The sequence below is a fragment of the Pelodiscus sinensis genome, chromosome 11 (assembly GCF_052426305.1).
Source record: "Pelodiscus sinensis isolate ZL-2025 chromosome 11, ASM5242630v1, whole genome shotgun sequence".
Classification (NCBI taxonomy): Eukaryota; Metazoa; Chordata; order Testudines; family Trionychidae; genus Pelodiscus; species Pelodiscus sinensis.
The window spans coordinates 35,821,331-35,847,298 of NC_143062.1; the positions used below are offsets into that span (position 1 = coordinate 35,821,331).

At 46.0% G+C, this 25,968-nt stretch overlaps 1 protein-coding gene across 1 annotated transcript; it reads right to left on the bottom strand.

The window, feature by feature from the left end:
• Positions 1–18,728: 18,728 nt before the first annotated feature.
• On the bottom strand, positions 18,729–24,550 carry BHLHE40 (basic helix-loop-helix family member e40). The gene is made up of 5 exons (XM_006132802.5): positions 24,261–24,550; positions 23,992–24,061; positions 23,452–23,559; positions 22,330–22,453; positions 18,729–21,260 (listed from the first exon to the last, which is right to left on the bottom strand). The coding sequence occupies exons 1-5, from the start codon at positions 24,338–24,340 to the stop codon at positions 20,407–20,409; spliced, it is 1,236 nt and encodes a 411-aa protein (XP_006132864.1). The 5' UTR covers positions 24,341–24,550; the 3' UTR covers positions 18,729–20,406.
• Between the last annotated feature and the right edge of the window lie 1,418 nt (positions 24,551–25,968).

The following is a 25,968-nucleotide window of genomic DNA, read 5'->3' on the forward strand; positions in this document are numbered from 1 at the left end:
TAGGAACAGAAAGTTGTTCTTCACAAAGCAAAGAGTCAACCTGTGGAACTCCTTGCTGCAGGAGGCTGTGAAGGCTAGAACTAGAAGGGTATGTCTACACTACAGTGCTAATTCGAACTAACGCGTCTAGAACTAAAAACTAGTTCGAATTAGCGTTTTGCTAATTCGAACTAGCATGTCCACATTAAGTGGACACTGAACCGGGCTTAAGGATGGCCGGAAGCAGTGCCGGCAGGGCATCAGAGGAGGACTTAGAGCGTGGAGATGCTGTGTCAGGCTAGCCGAGGGCTGCGCTTAAAGGGACCCGACCCCCACCCCGGACAGACAGTTCTCAGGGGTGCCCCGCTTGCAAACCAGTCCTGGCTTGGAGTGCCCGGAGTGCCCACACTGGGCACATCACAGCACTCGGCCATCAGCCCGGCTGCACTTGCCGCAGGCTGCCATCTGGGGAGAGGGGGTAATTGGGGGGCTGCAGGAGAGCTTCCACACCCAGAAGCCCACAGAGGCAGCCCAGTCCTCCCCATCGGGAGCCGCCAGCCTGGTCCTGGGAAGAGGGGGAGGGCTGGGGGGCATCGGGTGGCTGGCTCGAGCCGTGCCAGGTGCAGAGTCTGCTGGCTGGGTGCTGGCAGGCTTGCACCTGGCACGGGCACCGTAGCCAGCCCGTCCGGGGCCGGGAGGGGGACAGACGAGTTTCCCTGGTGTTGGCCAGAGTGGCCACCAGGGAAACCTGGGGAGGGCTAGCCTCCCACTAGTTCGAATTAAGGGGCTACACACCCCTTAATTCAAACTAGCTAGTTTGAACTAGGCTTAATCCTCGTAAAATGAGGATTACCTAGTTCGAACTAAGCGCTCCGCTAGTTCGAATTAAGTTCGAACTAGCGGAGCGCTAGTGTAGCGCCTATGAATGTTAGTTCGAACTAACGTCCGTTAGTTCAAACTAACTCTGTAGTGTAGACATACCCGAACAGAGTTTAAAGGGAAGTGAGATCAAGTCATGGAGGCTGGGTCCATGGAGTGCTATTAGCCAGGGGGTAAGAGTGGTGTCCCTGCCCAAGGTTTGTGGAAGGCTGGAGAGGGATGGCACAAGACAAATGGCTTGGTCACTGTCTTTGGTCCATCCCCTCCAAGGTCCCTAGGGTTGGCTGCTGTCGGCAGACAGGCTACTGGTCTAGATGGACCTTTGGTCTGACCCAGGACGGCCATTGTAAGCTCAGGGCTCAGGGTCGGGAGGTCTCAGTGGACCCCCTTGATTTTCATGCACACCTGCTCCTGGGTGGCCAGGCTGGCAGCTCTCCTGCCCTAGACGGCCTCTTTCCTGTGCCTAGTGCGGAGATCGTGGACGAGGTCCATGATGTCTGCACTAGCCCAGGCGGGTGCCCGTCTCTTGCGGTCCCGGGCAAGCTCCCGGGAGCCGCCAGCCTGGTCCCGGAAAGAGGGGGAGAGCTGGGGGGCATCGGGTGGGTGGCTCGAGCCGTGCCAGGTGCAGGGTCTGGCTGGGTGCTGGCAGGCTTGCACCTGGCACAGGCACCGTAGCCAACCCGTGCCCCTTTAAGGGCTCCGGGGCCGGGAGGGGGGCAGTAAAGTTTCCCTGGTGTTGGCCAGAGTGGCCACCAGGGAAACCTGGGGAGGGCTAGCCTCCCACTAGTTTGAATAAAGGGACTACACAGCCCTTAATTTGAACTAGTAAATTCGAACTAGGCTTAATCCTCATGGAATGAGGATTACCTAGTTCAAACTAAGCGCTCTGTTAGTTCGAATTAAATTCGAACTAACGGAGCGCTAGTGTAGCGCCTATTAAAGTTAGTTCGAACTAACGTCCGTTAGTTCGAACTAACTTTGTAGTGTAGACATACCCTAAGTGACTTCAGTTCAGTTCCTGGTGAAGAGATATCTGTATCATCAAAACTGCTTGTGCAGTTGGTGCCAAGCTATCAGCTCTAGACAGATCAAGGACTGAACAAACATGAGAACTTGAACTGCCCTCTCATTTTTAAGAGATCCCGCCAGAACAAGTTTGCAGCACGTTGCTGAGGAATGGATTGAGGAAACACCTGCCTCTGCTTCTGCTGTGTGGAGGGAAATTAATTCTGGGGATAGAGAAGATGAATGCTGGTGCCAGAGCTGTCATTTCAGGGTTTGTCTACTCTTGTTAGACCCACTTGCTATCAAGAAAATTTCAGGGTGGCCACAGATGGTGAGTGAGTGGTGTGGAGGACGTCTTTAGAACCAGAAGGCAGAGCAGAACCAGGGATGTGGGCATCACACATGTCAGAGCTTCTCAACAGATGGTCCAGAGACCCCCCGTGATCTATCTTGTGAGCCACGGGACAGAGAGAAAATGCTGTGCAGAAGAGACTGCGCAAGTCGTACTTGGTTCTCTCTCATGAAGTGAGATAAAGAAAAATTGGCAAACCACTGACCTATATGCTTCCCAAGTATAATGCCTGATGTTGATGCCCTGCCTACAGCACCACCTTGAATTTAAATTCCTTTCTTCATTCTGGGTGTAGCTGCCAAGCACTCAGCCCTGTGTACGTCACTCCACCTTGATTTAAAACTGCTTCAACTTGTGCTGGGAGTGGTTTCCAAGCATTCAGCTCACCCATATCTTATCCATGCTGGCTTCCCTTATGGGCTGCACCCAACGCAGGTCCAGAGCGCAAATGCACACCCAAACAAACAAGAAACTTGTTAGCCCTCCCCATTCCCACTGGGCTTGTCAGGAATGGAGGTGGCAAGTGAGTCAGGAGTCTATCAAGGAAAGTGAAATGGATCCACCCTGGATGTAAGATAGGTGCAGGGGCAGATTAATAACCTTGGCTTGGATTCAGGAATCGGCATAAGTCTTTAATCTTTGCAAAGTCCTAAAGACTCCCTCCCTTTCACCCCCATCTCATATGCGCTTACACGAGGCATGACTAACCAACTTTGTGGGGGAGGCAGACACTCCAGAAACTCCCTTGTGGATTTGATTTGCAAAATAAAACAATAAAGCTGCTGTCTGTTCCTTACACGTGAGAACCTGCCTGTATAGCGAGCACAACTGCTGTCTCCAGATGCTAAGAGTGTACAAAAGCCACTGTTTCAGTCTGGGAACTGATGGCTGGGGACGGATTGCTGATTTTTTCCTTTCTGATTTTCAGATCACACCGGTCACACTGTAAAGCACTTGGTGACTTATTTTGGCAGAGTGAGAACTAAGCAGCCATACTTCCCACTTTGTTTCTTACTCCATGCTGGCAGCATGAGTTGCCATCCAGTCACTGTTTATTATTACTTGTATTTGCTAAGCACTGATGTTGTGCTTGGCACATGTAATTTAGTTACCAGAATTTCCAGCGAAGTTGCCACTTATTCACCAGTGGCCAGTCATCCTTTGATGAACTGAAGCCTGGGGCAGGCTGTGGTTAGGGGTAAAGAAGGCTGAACACCATTTTTTTCCAACCATTCTCAGTAACAGCTGAATAAGATCACCTGTTTCAGTCATTGCTGAGTGGTGGTTGGTGGCCCCCAAAAGCAGTTAATTGGTTAAGGATGGTGGAAGAAGCCATGATAATGTCTTCCTTTCCTCTTTCTAGTATTTTGCGGAGATTCATTTGCTTGGACACTGACAACTGACCTTACTTACATGCCAAGAGTAGCCCATAAACCACTGTGCCTATTCTTGTAGATAATCCTTTGAAGTGATGAGGAACCCCCTGCACTGCCTATTACCTCCTGCAAACTCCTATGCATTGCCAGCACTCAGGACAACGAATTCAGGGGTACATGGCTAAAAGGCTGAGAAGCCATGACCTAGTTTTGGTTTCACTGCTCTGGTCTCAGACTGTTAGGAGACAAGGATGTGGTTTAGTGGTCAGAGCAGAGGAGAGCAAGTGAAAAAAATCCTTTGGTCTGATCCCGACTCTACAGTCATTCTTCCTGTGCCTACTGGGGAACCACAAAGGGGGAAGTCCTGCCCTACGCTGTACAGTATGCTGGTGGAGAAGAGAAAGAGGGCACAGGTGCTCTTGGTGATAGTTATGCTCCCCACTCTTCAACAAGCTTCTGGAAGAGTAGAGCACAAGCTATACTCTTCCAAAGGCAGTGTAATGTGTACAAGACTCCTGTGCAGCTCCAAACAGCCCTCCGTGAGGGCCTGTGGGCCTGTGTCTTACTAGCCTTTGCTGGCTTTGTGCACAATTTCCACTCCATTCTGGCTTCTGGGAAAGAGTAGTTAAGAAGCGTTTTACACAAAAATACTTCCTCAGCATTATTCTAGCATTAGGTGGTGCGATGTCACTGGAACATCTTCAGCAAACATGATGAAAATGGCCTGTTAGGTCAGAAATAGAAGGTTCATAGCAGGTTTACAACTGGGTTTAGGCTGATTTTCAGTGGCAAAATTCTATGCAAAAGATTTCCAAGATGGAAATCTTTCAGGTTGGTTAATATAGAAGGAAAAAAAACTCCCTCTCTTTGTCTATATAGCTATAACAGTCAAATATTTTTCAATTAGAAATTTCCCCATGTGTTGCATTATTACACTGTAAGCAGCATCAGACAGCCCAATGATTATGGGTAGCATTGTTTTTTGGCTACTGGCTGTATTAATCCTAGGAATTTATGGAGTCATCTTCCTCCTAATTTACTTCTGAGTCTGCAAAAAGAGCTAACTCACCCTTATGCCTTTTAAAATACCTTTGACTTAGGCAGGCTCAGGTTCAGCTTTGTAGTATACTAATCTTACGTGGTTGGTTTTTCTCTAGGGCATTGCTCTAGCTGGAAAACCCCTCTGTGGTTAATGCCTCACCAGCACATAACAACCCGGGCTTGTAATCATCACATGCAAAGAGATCTTTGGGTTCAAGTCTGAACAGATGCACTGCTGACCACTAAAAGACCTTTTTGCTATTCCAAGCCCGAGGTTTTGTTTCCCCCTTCTCCTTTCCCAAGGCAGTCAGCTCTTCCCAGCCCTATGATTAACTCTGCCCACTCAGGGAGGCCCATATTGTAGACCACATCCTCCCAGCAAGGAAGGAACAGGCCGGCCTCCTTTTGGGGCCTCACTGTTGAGCAAGATTAGGCACTCCCTTCTCTACCTCCTCCTGAGAGAGTGGGTGTGCTGAATCCACACATTCTCTGGGCCAGGAACAAGAAACACAAGGCCTAATTCCCCTCTCACTTACACCAGTGAGCAGTCCTCAGCATGGCTCCACTGACTTCACTAGAGGTCCTTTTTTGTGATGTACATCAGTGGGGGAAAAGAAGTAGGTCTCAGCACTCCAGCTTGCCTCACATATGGCAGGGGAGAGCATAGTGTGTAGGAAAGAGTAAGACACCTCCGCCCTGCAGCACATCGGTTATTTGTCCCTCTATGCCAGCCACACCCTCATTAGAATTGTGAGGGGAGGCAGCCATGCAGAAGCAGGGTGGTGGTAGGGAGCAGTCACTGGGAAAAGCAGCTATTCATAACCCTGAGGCAAACTTCTGCTTAGATTAACACTGCTCACTGTAGCATTAACTCTCTCTGGGTGGCTTTTTCCTGCCTCAGAGAAGGAAGTAAAGCACTGACCTGTTTGGGAAGCCCATAGCTGCACTGCAATGAGCCTTCTGTGCTCCCACAAGACTGGGCAGGGTCTCCACACAAAAATACTCTGATGCACAGGTTTGGAGCTACATTTCCTGTGGATCCTTGAGCTCCAGGCAGTTGGACGTGGCCTAACCTTTGCTCTTGCTAAACTACCACCAATCCCTTCCATAAGGGGGGAGGGAGACAGGCTGGTGAAATTTGTGATGCAGGCACTCACCCTGTTTCTGGGGATTTTTGGGTTTGGGAGAGGAGGAGGAGGAGGAATTTCCTCCAAATGACTACCCTCCTTCATAGAATAGTAGAATACTAGAACTGGAAGGGACCTCAGTAGGTCATCAAGTTCATCACTCACAGCAGGACCAAGTACCATCTAGATCAAAGCTACTCAACTTTGGAAGCCCTGGGGGCCACAATGATACCCACAGCACATGCCGAGGGCCACAACTTAAGTGTGGTTGCATATACATGAAAATATATATGCAAAAATATGCAAACAGTTTATTTCACACTGACGGGTCTGAACAGGCAAGACTACACAACAGCCAGGGTCCCATTTAAGTCAATTCTGCTGATATTAATAAAATGCAATATGTACCCGATTTCTACCCATATGACAGCACTTTTAATAAGCAATGTCAGTCCAGGAATTTAACTACTAAAATGCATATCAACAGAAGACCATTATATTGACTACTTTTTTGTTTTGGCTCCCACTTACGGGCTGCGTGTTCAGCTCCTCGTAAACTAAACCGCACCACGGGCTGCAAACAAATGCAGTCCACGGGCCACGTGTTGAGTAGCCCTAATCTAGATCATCCAGTGTTTATCTAATCTACTCTTAACTATCTTCAGTGATGGAAACCACGACCTCCCTTGGCAATTTATTCCAGAGCTTAACCACCCTGACAGTTAGGACATGTTTTCTAATGTCCAACTAAACCTCCCTTGCTACAAATTAAGCCCATTGCTTTTTGTCCGATCCTCAGAGGTTAAGGAAGAACACTTTTCTCCCTCCTCCTTGTAACACCCTTTAAGGTACTTGAAAGCTATTACCATGCCCCCTTTCAGTCTTCTCTTTTCCACACTAAACAAATCCAATTCATGTAATATGTAGGAAATTTCCAGGCATCTTCAAAGGTATAAATGCCATCTGGTGAGTCTCTCAGCAAGCGCACTAAGTGTGTAAATGCAGGCCATAGCTCAGCTGCTGTACCTTTAGAGATCTAGAGCAGGCTTTGAAATTGAAGCCCAGGGTTGGGAGTCAGGAAAGATGAATTTTTTGGCTCTCCCAAATTTCCTATAGGACCGCTGGGTGTATTTATTTGTGTGATTCCTAAAATAAGACCCCCTTCTGGCTGTTGACATGGGTGGCGGGTGAAAGCCCAGGTGGGGAAGACAAGCCTCAGCCTTGCTACTTCTGTCCGAAGCCCCACCCTTGGAACCATGCCCTGCCCACCCCCCAGCCCGATTCTTCCTGGCCACATGGAAGAGCTGCCAGGGCTGCTGTGCTGCAGCCCCATCCCCATCCTTCTCCAGTGTCCAGGGGAAGTGGGCTGCAACCCCATCTCTTTCTAGGCGCCAGGGAAAGCTGGGCTGCCAGACCAGACTGCAACCCCATCTCTCCCCAGCCACCGGGGAAAGCCAGGCTGCCTGGCCGTGATCCCATCCTTCCCCAGCCGCCGGGGAAACCCGAGCTGTGGGGCCATGACCAGCTTACCCCAGCAGCAGCCCCAGCCTCAAGTGGGCAAGCGTGTAGAAAGTTGTGGGAAGGCTGTGCCTTCCCCCGCCTACGTTACCGACTGCCCATGGCTGCTGAGTACTTGCGATTCCCTTCTGAGTCCACAAGTGTCAGGTGCTTGGCATATCTGAAAATCATGTTGCAAACTGGGCAGCTAAAAAAAGGAGCCCCCCCCCTTCCACTTCATTCCTCACCTCCATCCCTGGCCTGAGTGACCACTTCTGAAAACCTTGTTCTCAGCCTTCCTAATCTGCCAGAGGTTGATAATAATTCTGAGGCTTAGGTCATTTGTGAGACACTCTGTTTTGATAAACAAACGCATTTGGTTCTTTCACTTCCTTTGAGGGATTCCCATGGTGCTCATTGCCATGGTAACTGAGCGGCTCATGCTGGGTGGCTCCGTTTTCTGAATGCCCAGTTTCAGGCCTGATTCTCAGATCTGCTGAGCCCCTGACGCTCCCATTGACTCAGTGTGGAACTGCACTGATAGTTTTGATCTCACACATAACCCAGGGGTAAGGGGTGGGAGCCTGAGGGCTTGTCTTCATGAACAGCATTAGGGTGGCACTGTAGCACTTATGAAAATGCTCCTACACTGATAAGACAGCTTCTCCCATCCATGTAGTTAATCCACGTCCCAGAGAGAGGCAGTAGCTAAATCACTGGGAGAAGCTCGCTCCAGAGGCATGGGGAGGGACACAAGGGAGCACATGCCGTGGGCAGGAGGAGCAAGGGCCCAGAGCCTGTGGGCAGCCCGGTGGATTAGCAGAAGGGGCCTGGCGCCCACAGTAGGGGTTGCTCCACCCCACACAATTAACAGCAGAGGTGGGAAGAAGCAGAGGGACCCTGTTCCCCCTGCTCATAGTTTGCCTCCTGCCACTTTGCCTCCTGCCATGGCATGAAAAACAGCAGTGCCACCCCTTAACCAAGCAACACAGCCAAAAGCCAGGGGAGCGGAGCTGAGTGGGCTATGGCCACATCCTACTGCCCTCCCCCGCTGCTGTTGGTGAGTGCAGGGAGCATCTACCTCTGGTGCCAGCACCAGATCTCTGCTAGTCCCCCACATCATTCGGGAGTTTGGGGGTAGGGCGGAGCAGGGACAAGGAGGAGGCATAAAATGGGTACAGCAGGGCTGAGGAGGGATGGAGCAGGGAGTGTGTAGGGCCTTAGGCAGAGAGATTTGGTCTGGAAGCAGTCACATGGTGGGGCCAGTCACGTGGCTGGTAACCCCCAAGTCCCTCTTCAGCAATTGCCCCAGCTCTCCCATTGACATAGCAATGTCTACATGAGGATATAATTGCATCATTCAAAGGTGTGGATTTTCAACACACTCTGCTACATAGTTATATCAATATGGGTCGGTAGGATCAACCTGCTCCCATTCTCTACTGCCTTCTACTTCTGCAAAGTGGGTGTGAAAGGCTGCCATTCTGATCTGGTAGCGCTTTGCCCGGATGAGAACATGAACTGCAAGGCAGCAAAGCCCCCGGCAGACCCTTAGAAGCACTAGCGCATACATAGGTTATGAAACATCTCATCACATGGAAGCTGAGTACCCAGCAGCTGCATTTGTTTGAAAAGGTTCGCAGGGGGAATCACAGTCTCAGTAACTGATACATGCGGTGGAATTCCCTTACCTCTCTGTGCAGAGCATGCGGCACTCTTTCTCAGAGATGCATTTCAAGAGCACTCTCAGCCCCCAAGAGACAGGAATGGCGTAATATTATCCTGTCTGACAGGGCTCCTGGCTCAAATTACCACCAAATCACCCCTGACGCAGTTAAGCTCTTTTCAGTGCTGTTGTACCCATGCCCAGTAGTCACTTCTAGTTCTAATGAAACAATATTCTGCAGCTAGGAAGGCACCCATTGTTGTAACTAAATCCAGACATGACTCAAAGGGTTAAGTAGTTTTCAGAGTAGCAGTTCTCTCCTACTGGGTCCAAATTCCCCAAAGTGCTGCCAGCAGTTATCACAGGCGCCATGTGGAGAGAGCTTCACACTGCTCCTGCAGTGGTTGACACATGCATTTAGTACCATTTTAAACCCATTGTGTCCTGGTATAAATGACCATACAAGATATAGGGCAGGACCTTGGTTCCCCATGGCCTTTAGATAATCAGTGAAAAGTGGGGGGCAAAATGCTTCCATGTGCCAGGTGTAATATTTGTAATATTTATACAAGAGGATAGATCCACCATTGTAGTCTGTGTGTGTGTGTGTGTGTGTGTGTTAGATCCTCCCTTGTGCTGTGTGTGTGACAGAGAGAAAGAGAGAGAGAGAGAGAGAGAGGGTCAGTCACTGCTCTTTGATTCTCAGCTTCCTGGCCCTAATATATGGGCCTTCAGAGACTTTGAATCAGTGGACTACTGGCTGCAGTTGAGCCGTGTTCTGCCCTGCCTCTGCATTTTAGCCTTTGACATTAGGCTTTGCAATTCTGGTACAGAAGGGGGTTAGGAAGCAAAGCAACAGCTTCTGCCAGCAGAGATTCTCCCTTCCCCTTTGGAGGCACTATCCAGTTGTTATATTTATTAAACCAAAGAATCTGCCACCGGGTGCAAAGTAACAGAGAATCAGGCCTTAGGGGATCACAGTCTCCCTGAACCTGATTCTGCTCATCTCATATATCAGTGAAAAAGCAGAACTCCCCTGAAGTAAATGAAGGTTTGCTGATATCCCATTGGTGTGATAGGAGAGCCAGGGTTACTGTAGCCATTGTTCCTTCTAATCTTTTCCATCCATGTGAGGATTTTTTCCATTCACGCATGGAATATATTTTTACGAAGCACGTGCGAATGTGAACCACCAGCTGGGCAGCATTTGGTCTCTCCTGAGTAGCCGCACAAGCACACAGCTTACAGGGAACAATGACTGTATCCCAGAAAAGCAGCCACAGCAGGATGGCCAGGCCCACAGACAGGGAAGGGCAAAGAGTGCAACTGCTCTTGGGCCCAGAAATCCAAAAGGGCCCAGGGCTCTTGGCCACAGTTACTATGGCGGCAGCAGTGTCTGGAGCCCCGGACCGTTTACATCACAGCTGGAGCAGCATGTGGCACACTCCGGGTGGTTCTGAGGGCTGCTCGGGGAGAAGGAGTGTGGCACAGCGCTGAGCTGAGGGCTGGCTGCCCCATCCCTACCCCTTCTGGAGCTAGCCTCCCACCTCGCCCAGGGGCCAGTGAAAGCCCACTCCAGGGCATTATCTTAGAAAGCTACTCTTAGGAGTCATAGAGATACAAGGGGAAATCTTGGGAACAGTCATCTTGATAAGTTTCCATTTGAAATGCCACAAAGACCAGTTTTTCCATGACAGATCGTTTCAGTTCCCAAACAGAACCCAGAGGGGTCATTGCCTTCACTCTTCACCATACTTCCTGAAAGGAGTCCTTGAGTCATCCCAGCTTCAGCCAGCTAAAGGGTGATAGTCAGAGGCCCTGGGGACAAACAATGAGAGCTGGCCTGCTGAGGTATATCAAGAGATCTTACTAACATGAAAGGAAGAATCCAGCCAGTGCAGGCTTGACGTGACTTTTTCAGCAGCCTCTGTGTACTAAATACTCCAGGCACGGAGATTGCAAGATGAGTCTGCACTGACATCATTCTACTTGGATGTTTGGTTTGAATTCGGATGAATTTGACTCCAGCTTTAAGAAAATCAAAAGTCTTCCCCCTTTTGTTTCCCCTGTAAGAGCCTTCAAAACTGTGAATTCTGACCAAGATTTTCAGCAGCCTCCCCCCGCCCAAGCTTTAAATTAGGTTCTTAAATTTATATTTAGAGTCTTGAATAAGTAACTTGAATTTCTAATGTGTTGAAATCAGTGGGCCTTGTTAGGCGGATGCTCAACACTTTTGGAAATCTGACCACTTATTTATCCATCTAGAATCTGTCAGAGTACTGTTACTTATGCCTGTGGGTCACATCTAACACCAAATGACATTGCTTTCACACTTATCTATATATTTATATATTCTATATGATTAGTGCCATTATTGACCATTTATAATACTCTAAATCAATATCTTAAGTAAAAGTAGTCTTGTCAGTTTCTAAACAGTAGATATAGCAAATTTGAAAACATTGGAAAAGACCTTAAATATAAACACAATCTTACCAAGGATTAAGAATCTAGAATAGAAGAACTAAATCATCTAAAAGATTCTCAGACACATGCTAACATCGTGTACAGTCTCAGACCTAAGTGCAACTAGTAGTCACTAATATTACAATGTAATTTAAGCACATCTGGAATCTCTATGACAAGGATATGTAATATTTCAGCTCTCACCATTAACATAACAGTCAACACATTAGTCAATTTCAAACTAGAACAAATCTTTCTTTGTCTTTATTTGGCACTCTAACAAAGCCAGTGCTAAGTAAGTTAAATCCCTTAAAACTTAGTAAAGTAGCTGGTTGCAAGGTCTTCAACAATGTCATATGCTGAGGCCCATTCCTAGAGGAAAGGAAAAAATACATTGCACAGGGAATTGTATTTATTCACTGTCATGAATAAGAGGTCAAAAACCATAAATACTTGGCATTCTTTTGTCACCATTTTTTGCATTGAGCTGTTGTCTAGAAAATGATAAAATGGCAGGCTATGCATCATTTACTGAAAAATAAAATGGGAAGTGATGGTTAGGGAACGTTATTTGAATTCATGGTATTAAATCTTTCCCAGCAACCCAAATTCTGCAAGATTTAGGCCTCCTTCTGCAGTGTTTTGCACCAAAGGCAGTCAGCTTCATGAGTGTAAAGTGAGTGCATTCTGATGTGGTAGCCCACTACGGGCATTTTGCAGAGGTGTACGTGATTTCCAAGGCAGCAGACAACCCTCAAACTGATCAAAATGATCGCAGAAGTTCAACACATTCTACAGGAAAAGATAGCCACATCACCCCTACCTTTAACAAGGTTATATTATAAGATTCTTGACAGCCTTGATCCTGGACTGAATATTAGTTCACCAAGTTGATTAAAGGTTATGCTCCTTTGCTTATAAATTAAAAAGTGGCTGTATCTTTTTTTAGTAAACACTTCTAGTTGTTTGTGGCAAACTAGCCCCAAAGGCCTTGCTTTTCCCTCAGCCAACCTTTGCCGTTATATCCTTACAAGGTGCTGCCTCCCTTTGCAATTCCTTTTTTAATAAAGCAGATAGTTGCAAGTACTTCCCAAGACTGTGTCATACTTGCCAAACTTCTTTTGTCTATATGTGCTAACTGGCTTTGTGGTGTGACAGGACACCAAATACACCCAAGAAAAGAAACAAAAGCACACAGGAATATTACTCTTTGTTTTCTTAAAAGATGAGCAGGAATGAATTGCCCCTAAAAAAGTGCTGGATTGACAGCCAGAACGACTGAAAGGCTGAGTTAACGCACAGAACAGGTACTGGGCAGACAGCAGCAGTACAAGCTTCCTCTTTCTGCTCTGGTCCATTGTGCTTCAAACCCTGTGCTCTAAGCCTGAGACAGCTGGTCAAGCTGTACACCCATTTGATCTTTTGTGGTTTTACTCAGTGTCCTGCCACTGGGCATTCCTCAGACCCCCTGGTAAAAAATATCATTTAAACACCTGCAGAGCAAGATTAGATCATTAAATCTGTTCTGTGATGAAGGTCTAAAACACTGGTGAGCTTGTAGAAAAGGGATTTATTTGCTCCAGTGATATGACGTGAGTCAGGGTTACAAAAAATTAGTATCTTGTGTCACGTGGCTGGGGTCCACAGACTCCAACAGCTATTGTTACCTGGCCGGAGACCAACAAACTCATTTCATATAAGTCACTCAATAGCCCAGAGATGGTGACAGTTTTCTGTGCTAGATTTGAACTGGCAGTATATAATAAAAGGTCTCACACACATTCATTGCCTATTTCCAGGGCATTCCTTCTCTCCCCCCCCCCCTCCGCCCTCTGCCCCCCAGACTGTTTAAGTTAGCCTGTCTCATCAAGAGTCTTAAGGTGAAAAGGGCTTGACGCAAGACCTACCATTCTTTCCACAATGAAACAGCTAAAGCAGAAACAGCAATTATCTGGTTCAGTCTAGTGCAGCTGGCCTGGAACATGCCATGACAACGTGCTTCTTGTTTCAAAGCCTCTTTTGTACTAGGACACAGTTCAAGGGATCTTGCAATGCTGCATTTGTAAACACTTGCAGTGACACGCTTTACAGATGAAAGAGAGGACAAAGCAGAAGGGCACTGCAGTGTCCATGCCACAGCCTGTGCAGGAAGAGAAATCTCCCCCACCGCAGTGTAAAACAGATAGAGATTCTGATTCTGAGGATAAGGGGATTTTATACTATTCAGTGCGCATATTCCTGAAAAGTCACCGCATGTTTAAAATAACCCTAAATCCTTAGAGATTGCAGCAAAAAATATACACCATTGCAGATTATTTTAGGCTGTGGCCCATGCACAATGCAAAGTGTAAGCAGTTCCCAGAGTACGTGCCTCTAAAACCCATCCAGTCCCATACATAGCATTCAGTTATAGTAGCGTTCCAAACAGGTGGTGAAAAGCTAAAATTATGAGTGTCTTTCAGTTATCCCAGCCTGCTCTGGATTGGAATACATCTCCTTTTTGGGAAGATTACTGGTTTACCTTTACACAAATATTAGGATAAAATGTTACCAGGGCATTATAAAATGTGATGCCATTTGCTTCCTTTTTAACACCAAAGAGATAATCCTACAGTTATATTTAATATAACCATGTTCTGTATCTCTGCAGTTTCCTTCTAACACTTTAATCCTGGCTCCTTCCCTGCACACACTTTTCATGCACTCTGATTTTATTTATTTTTAAAATCCTGGTTCATGTCTTGCTGCACTTCGAGGAGTTTGCTTGGGAAGCCCTATTTATGGGTTGAAATGCTGCTGAAAGAGTTATTGCTGTGTTATTCAGCGGCTGTGCCAAGCCTGCATGAGGATCGGGTTTCTACTGAAAGGGTGCCAGGCACGTCTGTTTCCAGGAACCAGCAGCCGTATTTAGCCTCAGGCTGCACATGAAAGACTGCAGTCGGAAACGTGACATTGTGTCAACATTTGAGGCAGGTCAGAGCTGGGTGAGACCATGAAAACAAGTCAAGGGAACTCAACACACCCTGTCTGAACAGGGTGAGTACTGAGACGTGAGCAAAGCACCCCGTCACAGTCTGGGAGCCTCAGCTGCTGTATCCCCTTGAATGTACTAGGACTTTTTCCATTAAAAATTAATGTTGTAGGGTTTGGTTTTTTTTTTAAAGGAAATGGAACATGATGAAATGTCTGCTCCTAGCCTCGGGGCGTTTTGGATGAATGATGCAGCACGTACAGGAATTGCAAAGCAATCTAGGTTATACATTTGCATTGTAAGTTATATAACACTTTTCACATTCACAGCGTCTCCAAGTACTTGATAAACATCAGCTAGGCCTAACAGTACTTTTCTGAGGGAGGTCAGTATCATCACCTCTATTTTACAGACAAAAACAGGTATAGCTGAAGTGATTTGCCCAAGGTCATATAGACAGCCAAAGGCAGGAACAGGACCTGAATCCAGGAGACCTCACTGTTATTATAGGAGTAGGATCTGGAGGCCCAGATCAAGACCATGGCCCCAGTGTACTAGATCTGCCATGGGCAACCTAGGTTAGTAAGTAGGCCTGTATGAGTGGCCCTCTTTCATCTCAGTGGACCACAAGATTGTCATAACCAAGACGGTGTCCCAGGGTAGTTTTGCTAATTGCACGTATATACCTAGAATTTGCAGGGTGTGCCAAGTGAACTTTGAGTGGATGCAGAGGGAGTGCACGGCTCTCACAGTGTGTGCAATTAGCATGCACCTCACTTCACATGTCCTTGCTTTACGTGCACGTCACTTTAGATGGAAAAAAAACCTACACAGACAGAAACCAGAGGCCTCTGGCAATCCTGCACATGAGCAACGGTAAATAGAATGTCTCATGGGCCACACATAGACTGCATTGGGCTGCATGTGGCCTGTGGGTTATAGGGGTTGCCCACCACAGTACTAGATGGTTTACTTGCTTAGAGGCAGACATAATCCTTGCCCTGAAGCACTTTTGGCCTAAGGATTATGCACCAGGCCATATTCTTACACCTTTCATCAACAAACGAAAATCGTCTCATCGGTTTTGCTTTTTTGACTTTGAGCTGTTCCACAAGAGAAACTTCCCTATAGCAGCCATGTCTTACTATGCTATGGGCATATCTTGCACCTGTGGTAATACTCATTTCATCCCTGTTTGCTGCAGACTAAGCCTCTGTGTGTCCTGCTACCAGCAAAGGGTAAAGAAGGTGGAAAAGAATAAGCTTAACAGGATAGCCTTGAAAATAAACTGTAAATCTACCAACAACCTGAAGTGTTGAAAATTCAGTATATTTAGGGTCAAACCTTGGCCCCTTTGAAATTAGTAGGAATTTTGCTAATGACTTGAATAGGAGCAGGATTTGGCTTTAATTAAAATTAACCAACATGCTGGAACATATGCATTCCCCAGATAGATAGAGACGTTACCATATTTTAGCCTTATATACCTGACTGTTCACCTTTGGGGCCTATCCCATTCAGGGTCCAGTTGGAGATGCTGCCTGTTAGGGTTTCTACATGCTTTCCCAATGTGGGGGCATCACAAAACTGCCTTCAAACCAGCCTTCCTGCTGCTCCTGGATGGTAAACCCCTTAAAAATACAACACAGCTGTCATTCAGTCATGAATGTCGATGTGCTAGTTCAACATTACACATATATTCATTTCACAGTAAATTATTAAAGGGTTCCTGCAACAATGAATGGCAAGGCATGCCACAAGCCCATTAGAGAAATTGGTCTTCCTGAGTAACATCGCTGATCATGCCATCTGATGGGCTAGCCCACTGTTTCCAATGTTGACAAAGAAATTAAGAAGAGATCATAAATGATCTATCCCAGGGTCCCATACTCTACATTAGTAAAGGTACCCACCTCCATTCAGCCAGCCCTACCCCCCCAACTCCCACTAGAGCAAACCTTTAGTGCAAAGCCCGTTTGCTTTCTTCAACTGTTTGCCTTCAGGGAAAGATTTGGTGTCATCTTCATTTTGCAAAAAGATAAAGGATTGTATATTATTACCTGCGGCTAATGTGCCATGAGATGTAAACAAAAGGTGCATGTTTTAAATAAACAAAATTGACTAGCAAGACTTATTTAGTGGGTCTGGGAAAATACTCAGCATTAGTTACAAAGCTAGTTCAAACAATAATTAAACTCTTGGCAGAATTAAGTTGGAGTCTCCTCCCTGTTGGGGTTCAGATTCAGCCTGGGCCCTAGGCAAAGGAGGGCCATAGGTTATGGGTGTAGCAGCCAAGCATAAGCAGCCTTTGGTGAGATTTGAGCAGCCAGCCAGAATCCCTCCATAGCACACCCATAGATACACCCGACTAACATGCTGGAGCATATGCCACAATCTGAGGGAGGGGCATAAACAGTGGGCATAGCTAGCTCCCAAGCCAGCACATGTGTATGCTGCCCTTAGCATGACCCAGGGACCAACCTGACTCCCATTTAAGCCAAAAGGCATTTTGCTATTAACATCTAAGGGCAGTATGATCACTCCCGAAGTGAGCAACTAGCACTTACTGAAAAGAGCAGCTGTGTGCCATATATGCTACAGACATTGCCCAGACACTACAAGCTACAGTGGCTCTCAACCCTTCTGCAAATCACTTTCATTTTTAACATCAGGGATCCATGGAGCATTAGCTTAGACATCACAGGAAATCCCTGCAACAGAACTCTTGGGGACATGCCAACATGAGAATGTTTCACTCATGGGGCAGGCTGTCAGGACAGTGGGATGGTTATTCTGTTATGGTGCTCCAAACACTGGGCTACGGCTCGTTCTAATCAGAAACATAAATTGCTGTAGTCCAATGAGAAGTTAAGGTCCCCTCCAAGGAGTTGTTACAAAAAATGGAATACCCCAATTTTATTTTTGCTTCTTGAGAATAGGGAAAGGTCCAAGGAGTTAGTCTTTTAAGTGCTACGTAGTCCTGTTTTTTGTTTCAGATACACCAGACTAACACAGCTACATTTCTATCACTTTTTTGTTTTAGGTTTTTTCCCTTCTTATTTATCTTAGAAATATCACAAGTGGCAAGTCTGGCCTGCCCCGGTTTTGCTGGAGGATTTCTGGTGTGGCTCAGTGAGAGGCTTGTTGTGATATACCACGCATTAACTGAAGGAGGTGGCGTTGACCCTTTAACAAGGACATTCTTCTCTCACATGGCTGTTAAGGTCTAGAGAAAAACCTATGTGACATGACTTGTGGAAAGAAATCTTCAGGATCCCCTCGCAGTCTGCCCCGCATTATCCCACTGAGGTAGAGTTTGCCTCCTGTGGAAAAGACCACAGGGCCTGCTCCCAGACTTGATTAATTCCCCCAGGGATCTGCAGAGGCCTAGAGCCATCTTCCTGTAAGCCTAGTGCTTTGAAAATGGTTTTTGCTCATTTCCCCAGGAGGTCCCCACTCCAGCAATTGCCTGGACATGTAGCTCCACTAGATTCCCTACTGGTTACAGCTACTGCTGGGATCCCAGAGGAAGCAGGATAAAAACCAGATTCCTGACTTAATTATTGCTGTACACTAGAGAGACCTCTATCCATCCTTTGCCCAGACAGTGCTCACCAAAAGTGGCGCAATCTTTGCCTAAATGCAGACTGGAGAGTCTCTTACATTGCATCCAAGAGAGGGGCAGGTGGCTGAGGGCATGTTTCATATGGAAGGGGGAAAGTCACACATAGAAGGTTCTCTCTTCGCCTGGGTCTGTAGAGAAGATGTGGCCCTTAGCAGGGGAGCTAAACAGGTGTTGAGAAAAGATGAACAAGCCATTTTAAATAGACTGACTGAATATCCCTTTTCAATTGCTCAAGTTTCACACTCTGGCTCTTAAAATTACAACAGCTCTCTAGCTGCAATAGATACTTGCTAGCGTAGACAAGACCTGAATTTTTAATGAAAAAACAAGTACAGGTACCCTCTCTCTTCCCCCACTTTTTCCCCCTAAATATATAAAACCCAAAACTTTTCAGACTTTCTAGATACATCACAAAAAAACCAAAACCTAAATGAAGTAAAAATACAAGCGCAACACGGTTTCCCTTACAGTCCATGCTTTAAAGGTGAAAAGGTCAAGAGAGAAAAAATAAAAGAAAAATCCCACACTACAATAATAATGAACCACATTTTTTCCTTAGTAGCCTTTGAGCATCGATTCCAACAAGGCTGTACCAGAGATAACTAAGACCCTGATTCTGCAATTTGTTTCCTTACTGGTGGAGTGTTAAGCCCATGTAGTGCCCCATTTTCACTGCTGGATCAGGTCACATGGAATGGTTATGGCGGCATTGATCAAATATTTCAAAGCACAAGAAGTGAAGCCTTGTCTTCCACAGGAAAATAATTATTTTATTAAGTATTTTAAAAACAACTACTTAACATTTACTCAAGATAAAAATATTTACAATACCCTACTTTTGAGAAGGCTCCAAAATATAAACACTATATCCCTCTCTAGAGAACAAACTCTCTTCAAAAAACAAAAATTCAAATCAGAAATACATTCATATTTCTCACTTCTTTATGCTCAAGTAGTTATACAAATAATAGACATCTGAAACATTTTCACCTTTTAATATATTTATATAATATATATATATTTTATATATACATACATATTTATAACAGGATTTTACAAATAAAGGCATCAACTGTATACCCCAAAAAACCCAACAATAAAATAAACATTAGAACACAATCTGCAATCAAGCACAGTGCATCTTAACAACTGGTGCAATGGTAGAATGAAATGACAATCTGTCTGACATTTACTCTGGAAATGATTTTCTCAAAATTAATAAGGAAAACAATCACTGCTTTTTGCAGATAATTTCTTTTAAAGCCTACTTGGACAGAGTGTTCATCACTGAAGAAACTACTGAATCTGTGGTGCACAGGCCCGCATAGTTCTAAAATTGTTAACAGGGAAGTTTTCACAATTCCAACTCTATTTAAAACAGCACTTTGAACCAGGGTTTTCAGAGAATCCTAAGAGATTTAGGCACCCAAGTTCCACTGTGATTAGGCTCCACTGAAATTCTGTTTTAAATTCTCAAAGGCACTCAAGGGGGCCACCAATTCAATAGGTCTAACTCTGTTGACTCCAATTGAATTGCACCCTGTTACAAGAGCTCTGGTTTTGGCCCAGGAATGAAACACCCAGTTGGTGGCTATTCTGCCATTAATGTGGCTTTTTTAACCATTTTGTTTTCAGATACACTAGACCCAGAGACTCCTGTACAGCAGCAGTAAAAGAAAGGTGTAGAGTTAGGTGCAACAAGCAAAGGGAACTATAGGGGTATTTTCTCTTCCCCTGCCCCCAACTAGCAGCTTGAGTTATAGAAAAAGATGTAAAGCTTCTAAGCAGCATCTACATTTTATTCATTTTGTTTTTTAAACATTCAGCAGAGGTGTGGAGAGAAACCTGCCTTCGATCTCCCTGAGCCACTGACTATATTACCAATCAGATTGCTACTCTGAATCTTTTTAGAGGGACTAACACCAATGCTAGAGGGACTAACTGCTGTGCATGCATGTATCATTTCAAATACTGACAACTGGGTGGGGCAACAAATCTGGTGGTGGGCCATTGCTTTGAAAAGCCCTCTATAGAAGTACCATATTTTTATATTCACAGACCCTAAAACTTAAATCGGCCTAATGGAATATTTTTCACAGCTTTGAAATATAATCCTCACTGACTAAGTCAGCTCTGTAGGTGGGAAGGGTTAAAGGGTAAAGCAAAAAGAAAACTTTTTTTTCCTTTTGAACTCCCCCAAATGGCTAACCTTGGTGTTTCCTTCATCCTTTCCCACACTATCTAACAAATCAGAGAAAAGTGGATTTTGCTTCCTATTCTCAGTGAACCGTAGCCCCACACCTCAGTCCAGCCGGTATATAAAACTGAAAGAGTCTCAAACTTACCAAAAAAAAAAAAAAAAAAAAAAAAAGAGAAGAAGGAAGGAAGGAAGGAAAGAAAAAAGAAAAGGTCAACACTGTGCTTAGTCTTTGGTTTCCAAGTTCAAAGGAGGAATCTGCTTCAAAGCTTGAAGCAGAGCTGAGGAGTCGATAGGGGAATGGACTGGTAGTGGAGAAGGAAGTCTCTGGGGCATCAGGAGAGATGGAGAAATTTTATCTGGGCTCATTAACCCTGAAAGTGCAGCAGCAGAGGCTGGGAGACTTGGGTACAAAACGGGCATGGAAGTTGGGTACCAACACTTCTCCAGCATAGGCAGATAGGCAGTTGCAGATGGTGGGATCAAATAAAAAGGCAGGCACAAAGGAGGCTGGTGAGGACCCAAAAAGCTACTCGAAGAGCCAATCAGATCACTGCTAAAATGGCCTTCATCTTCTGAAGTTTCCATCCTGGTCCTTTTGGCTGGTGGGTCCTCATTTTCTTGCTTAATAGAGCTTATTCTCTCTTGCATGGTATAGTTGAGTCCAGTATCCTTTTGAAAATACTGTTGGTCAGCATTTGAGTCACTTTTCTCCAACTCTCCTCCATACCCACTGTCTGTGTCTGTGTCACTACCACTCTGCTCACCACTGGAGTGTGCAAAAGTCCTTTGTATAACAGGCACACAGTTCTTGCCATAACCCTCAGCTGTTTTGGGCAAAGAGCCAGACTTCTCCTTTAAGTCCACTGTTTTGGGGGGCACCTCTCCAGATTTTCGGCTGGGTCCTCCTTGGAAGATCTCAGAGGCCATTCGGTGCAGATGACTGACCAGCTGGGAAGATTTCAGATCCCTGGTATTTTCATGCTTTCCTAGGTATTGCAGCACTTCCTTGGCGCACATCTGGAAACCAGATCGAAACATTTCCTGGCTTGTATCAAGGTTTCTCGATGACAAGTCACCTGAGGGAACATTAACAGAAATAAATTAAAAATTAACAGATCTAAATAGTTTCATTAATATCATTAAGGTGCATTGGGAAGAAGAAGAAATTTTATCTACATATTATGTATTTGTTGTAAAATAGCTAGATAAGTGAATTCTGCTATACAATATGGGCACTTTAAAGACTCACTCTTAGAGGGAGGTTGTAAAAATGGGTATATAAACATGTTTTTGATCCTATATTTATTGTATGTGGCCACCAGGACAGACACTAGAGTTTAGGGAGAAAATAGCAAAAGGCAGCACAGTGAATAAGCCTTGGTATCACCTCAGAAAGACATCAGTTCCAAAGTGATTTGCAAGAAATATCTGGCTCATCTGCAGCTAATGAAAATTGAGTACAAAGGGCCCAAATCGTCCCAAATCAATTGCATGCACCTGGGGAGCGGCGGGGTTGGTCTAAACTTTGGGAAGTGATATTGGGTTTGGCTGTGTAATTCTACTGCATATCTAGTGGCTGTTCAAGCAATAGCAGTCTTTTTAGAAAAACCAGTTCTATCCTGCCAGACTCAGTGTCACAAAGAAGGGGAAGGAAAAAACAGATGTAAAATACAGTGGGCCTTTAAATAGCCCACTCTTTGCAGCTCAGGTGGGTACTAACTAACTTAATGAGAAACCAAAAAGGATGTGTCAGAGAGATGTTTTCATATTTAGGGGGGGTGCAGGAATCAGGGCTTAATCCAAAACTTATTGAAGTCAATGGAATGACTCCCATCAGTTTGGGATCAAGCCCTCACAGCAAAACTGTACTATGAAATAAAATAGCTATAATCAATTTAATATACTTTAAAATTCAACTTCACAGCTAGTTATAAATTAACTGACTAGACGGATAAATGATATCTTTTCATAAATCCACATGTACATAAAGGGGGGTTTGCGTGCTAAAGAAAAAAAAAGAAACGCTTACTCCTCCCACCTCCCAAACCAAGTGTCATAAGTAGCCAGTATTTCAAAGATGTTGAAAGTAAGATCATGAGACAGTCCAGGGTTCTCACATGATACAAGCATGACTTGAATACTCACCAGCTTGTAAACCATTCTGTAAAGCAATTATTTTCTGTTGCTGCTGCTCAATGAGATTAGTTAGTGCTTTCACATGCTTCAAGGTAAGCTCAAGAACCACAGCCTTCTCCAAATGACCTAATGTCTGGAAACAAATGGACAGGTTAGTACTTATTTTAGAGTCAGTCACGTTTCAAGGAATCTTACAAAGGTTTCAATTCCTTGTGATATATATAAGAAAAAGTGAGCTGCAATTTGGCGGACAAGGTTAAAAACGGTGTCTTTATTCAGTGAAATCTGTTGTCTTGAGCAACAATGTTAACATTTGGAGTCTGATCCACATATTATGTAAACTTAAAAAATAAAAAAGAGGGTTGCAGTGAAGGGTACAGTTACACCCTATGGGTGTTTTAGAACCAACTGCATAGCTCTCAAACAACTATTTTATTTATCTATTCTGCTGCCCCTGCTGGTATCATGACCTTAACACAGGGGGATCCAGTCAAAGGGTTTCTTTTGAACAGTGACAGGAGAGGGGTGTCCTGCAGGATGTCAGCCAAGATGGCTTTCCCCATAACTTCTGAAGAGATTTTTTTTCTTTTAATTTTAATCAAGCACTTAAGCTTTTACTCTTTTTCACACACACACTACAGAAGCAGAAGTGGCTGACCTTAAAATGTGTTGCAGAACAAGAACACAGAGAATGCAAGTATGGAAGCAATCTCTAAAGGGACTTGACTCTCAGATAAGTTAGGGATCAACTTATAAATGGCATCCAGTAAAACTTCAAAAAGAGCAAGAAGGAACATTTTCAGAGGCTCAATTTAAAAAAAAAAACAAATCCCCCCACATTCAAATCAAGCCCACAACAATCACTTTTACCTCATGATTTATTTTAATATTGCAGCAACTTAATTCACATCATCCCACCACCACCACAGATATACACTATTTAGAAATTCACAGTATCTGCAAGGAAAACCAATTGTAATAGATCCATGTGGCAACTCTGCCCAAATCATAGCCTTTTCCACTTAGATCTGCAGTGCTGAGACGAAGCCTCTAGATGGCACAGAAATCCATTAACCAAGGCACATCCCCAAAAGGAAGAGGAGTTTGGATATTAGCCAGATTTTCACTTACTGTAAGTTTGAGATGTTCTGGTAAGAGATCTTTCAGTTGGGCAATGCACTCATTAATCCTGTCACGTCTCTTCTTCTCTATCAGTCTGTGGGGCAATTTATAGGTCTCCTGGAAGCCAAAAGAAAGGAGCAATCAGACAAGACACAAGATGACTTCCTAGCACCATGGATAGACGCATGGTAAAAGGTGATCTAGAAATAAAATTAGACCTCAAGCTTCTGTGTACCCAAAAGTATTGTATGTAACAGCTACTGAAATAAATATTTTCCCCTCTCTTCTTCTGAGCCCCAGATTCAAGGACAATAGGTGTGAGCGCAACAGCCTCATAACATTAAAAAAAAAAAAAACTTTGATTCAAACTGTCTAATGTTAAAACAACCCTCCTAAATCCCTCAGCAAATTTTGTAAGAGTTCAGCTTTATACAAAAAGCAGATTTAAAAAAACCCCGAAAGACAGACACTAATGCATCAAACTTCATTTTTTCAAATGAACACAGGTGTTAACTAACAATGCAAAGATTCAGCAATTCCTCCATTTACCTTATTATCTTCACTTCTTTTTAACCCTCTTCTGGGCTTGTAAACTTGATACATGTGAGAAAAGGCCAGCCTGCACAGATGACATAAAGTGCGATGAATTAGCATGATTCCCTACACACTGAGACAGACACACACACACGGGGCAAATGCAGAACGCAAGGAGCCCGACAGGCACAGGGGGAAGGACCAGGAGTTCCAACCAAACCCAGCAGGCAGACTGCGCCCCGGGAGGTGGCGGGGAGCACTGGCCCAAAGAAGAGGCATCTTACCCGGGCATCTCGTTGCTCTCCAGCGCAGGCAGCTTGCCCAGGCAGGCAGGAGGCGGCTGGGCGCTGGGGATCATTTCCATTGCAGCGGGGGGCTCTGCTGCAACTTAATTCCGGCCGAAAGCAGCGAAACGGGTCCTCGGAGAGCCCCGGGGCGCGGGCAGGTGGCAGAGCCGCGGGCGTCGGGACGGGCTGCGGGGCTGCAGGCGGCTACGGCGCGCGGACCATCTCGGTGCGGGGCGCGAGCTGAGGAGTCGCGGGCAGGCGGCAGGCTGGGTTAAATGGGAGCGAGTGGGTGGCTGGCGCTACGTGTTCTACCCTGTGACTCCCGGCACGTCTGTCTGGGCCGGGGCGGGAGAGCCCTGCCTTCCCCCATCACATGAGCCTCACGTGTCGGACAGCGCTCCGGCCTCGCCTCCCCCCTTCCCCGCCCTGCCTGCCTGCCTGCCTTCCCCGGCGCCCCGCCGCGCACGCCAGGCGGCGGCAGCAGCCCGAACGTGATGGGGCGACAGCGACAGCGACAGCTCCGCCGGGCCGGGCTGCGAGGGGAGCGAGCGAAGGGGCTCGGGCTGCCCTGCCCGCCTCCGCGGCGCCTCCCTCCTTCGCCCCGGCCCTGCGGAGTCGTGGGCAAGTGGCACCTGCGGGCCCTGGCTTCTCTGCCTTCACCCTGGGGTGGCGCAGCGGGGAGGCAGGCTGGTTGGGTGTCCCCGCCCGGGGGTGTCACAGGTGGCGGGGGGGAGGGCATGAGGGACAGAAGAGGGGGTGTCCAGAGGTGGGCTGGGGAGGGTTGGGTGATGGCCAGTGCTCCCTGTAAGCTGAGAAATGGGTTGCACACCATGGGGAGGTTCAAAGGCAGCACAGCCCCCACCGCTGGCAGCATGTGTGCCTGTTGGTGGTGCACATCCGCACATGCCGCAGTGCTCATAAAACTTATTCTGCCCCGCTGCGGAAAAAGAATAGAGGTAACATTGCTGGGGAGACCCCCATGTAGAACTGCAGAGATCTCACAGAAGAGGGTGTTGTGGCAGGTCTAGGGGTTATGGAGACCAGACGCTCCAGATGCTCCCTCCTAATGCCCTTCCCTAGTCAGAAGACAACTTCTTTGGCCTCAAGCACCTCACTTAACTACTGAGCTCTAGCTTCCCTCTCAGTAAAATAGGAGGGTGGAGAGTAAAACCTAATTTATCTACCTCACAGGGGTTGTTTGGATGAATTAGTTGGTACGTGGAAAAGGCTTTTGAAGCGGCTCAGTGCCTAGCACTATTCCCAGCAGCGTGGGCAGTGCTCCAGGTTCATGGAAACCGGCAGAGGCAGAGCATGTCGGCTGCACCCGACTGCAGCGTATTTAGCTGATTCTCCATGTTCAGTGGTGTAAAACAGGACGAGGAGAAGACATTCATAAGCTGATATGCTAAAAATGCATTTTCTGAGTGCTTTTGACTGAAAATCCCAGCAAACAGCAGGGAAATGATTGGGACAAGGCCCCTGATGCCACTACAGACAAATACTTTGCCACCCACTAAAAGAAACTGGCTACCACCGCTGAGCTATTATGCAATAATAGCAGCTTTCCAGTGGGAATAGACACAGAACATGCCATATCTATTGTCAGGTAATTTAATTATTTTTTAAAGTCTGTACTTTATAGTAATGCAGTGGTTAATGGCTTGATAAAATGCAGCATAGAATTTGGCCAACAGCATTATCTTCT

What these genes read in the sequence shown, in the direction of transcription:
- BHLHE40 (XM_006132802.5), bottom strand. Translation starts at nt 24,340, where the DNA reads ATGGAAATGATCCCCAGCGCCCAGCCGCCTCCTGCCTGCCTGGGCAAG. An exon ending in GAGAGCAACGAGATGCCCGG is followed by an intron (nt 24,062 to 24,260) that starts GTAAGATGCCTC and finishes TCATCTGTGCAG; the next exon opens with GCTGGCCTTTTCTCACATGT. An exon ending in AAAGAAGTGAAGATAATAAG is followed by an intron (nt 23,560 to 23,991) that starts GTAAATGGAGGA and finishes TTTGGCTTCCAG; the next exon opens with GAGACCTATAAATTGCCCCA.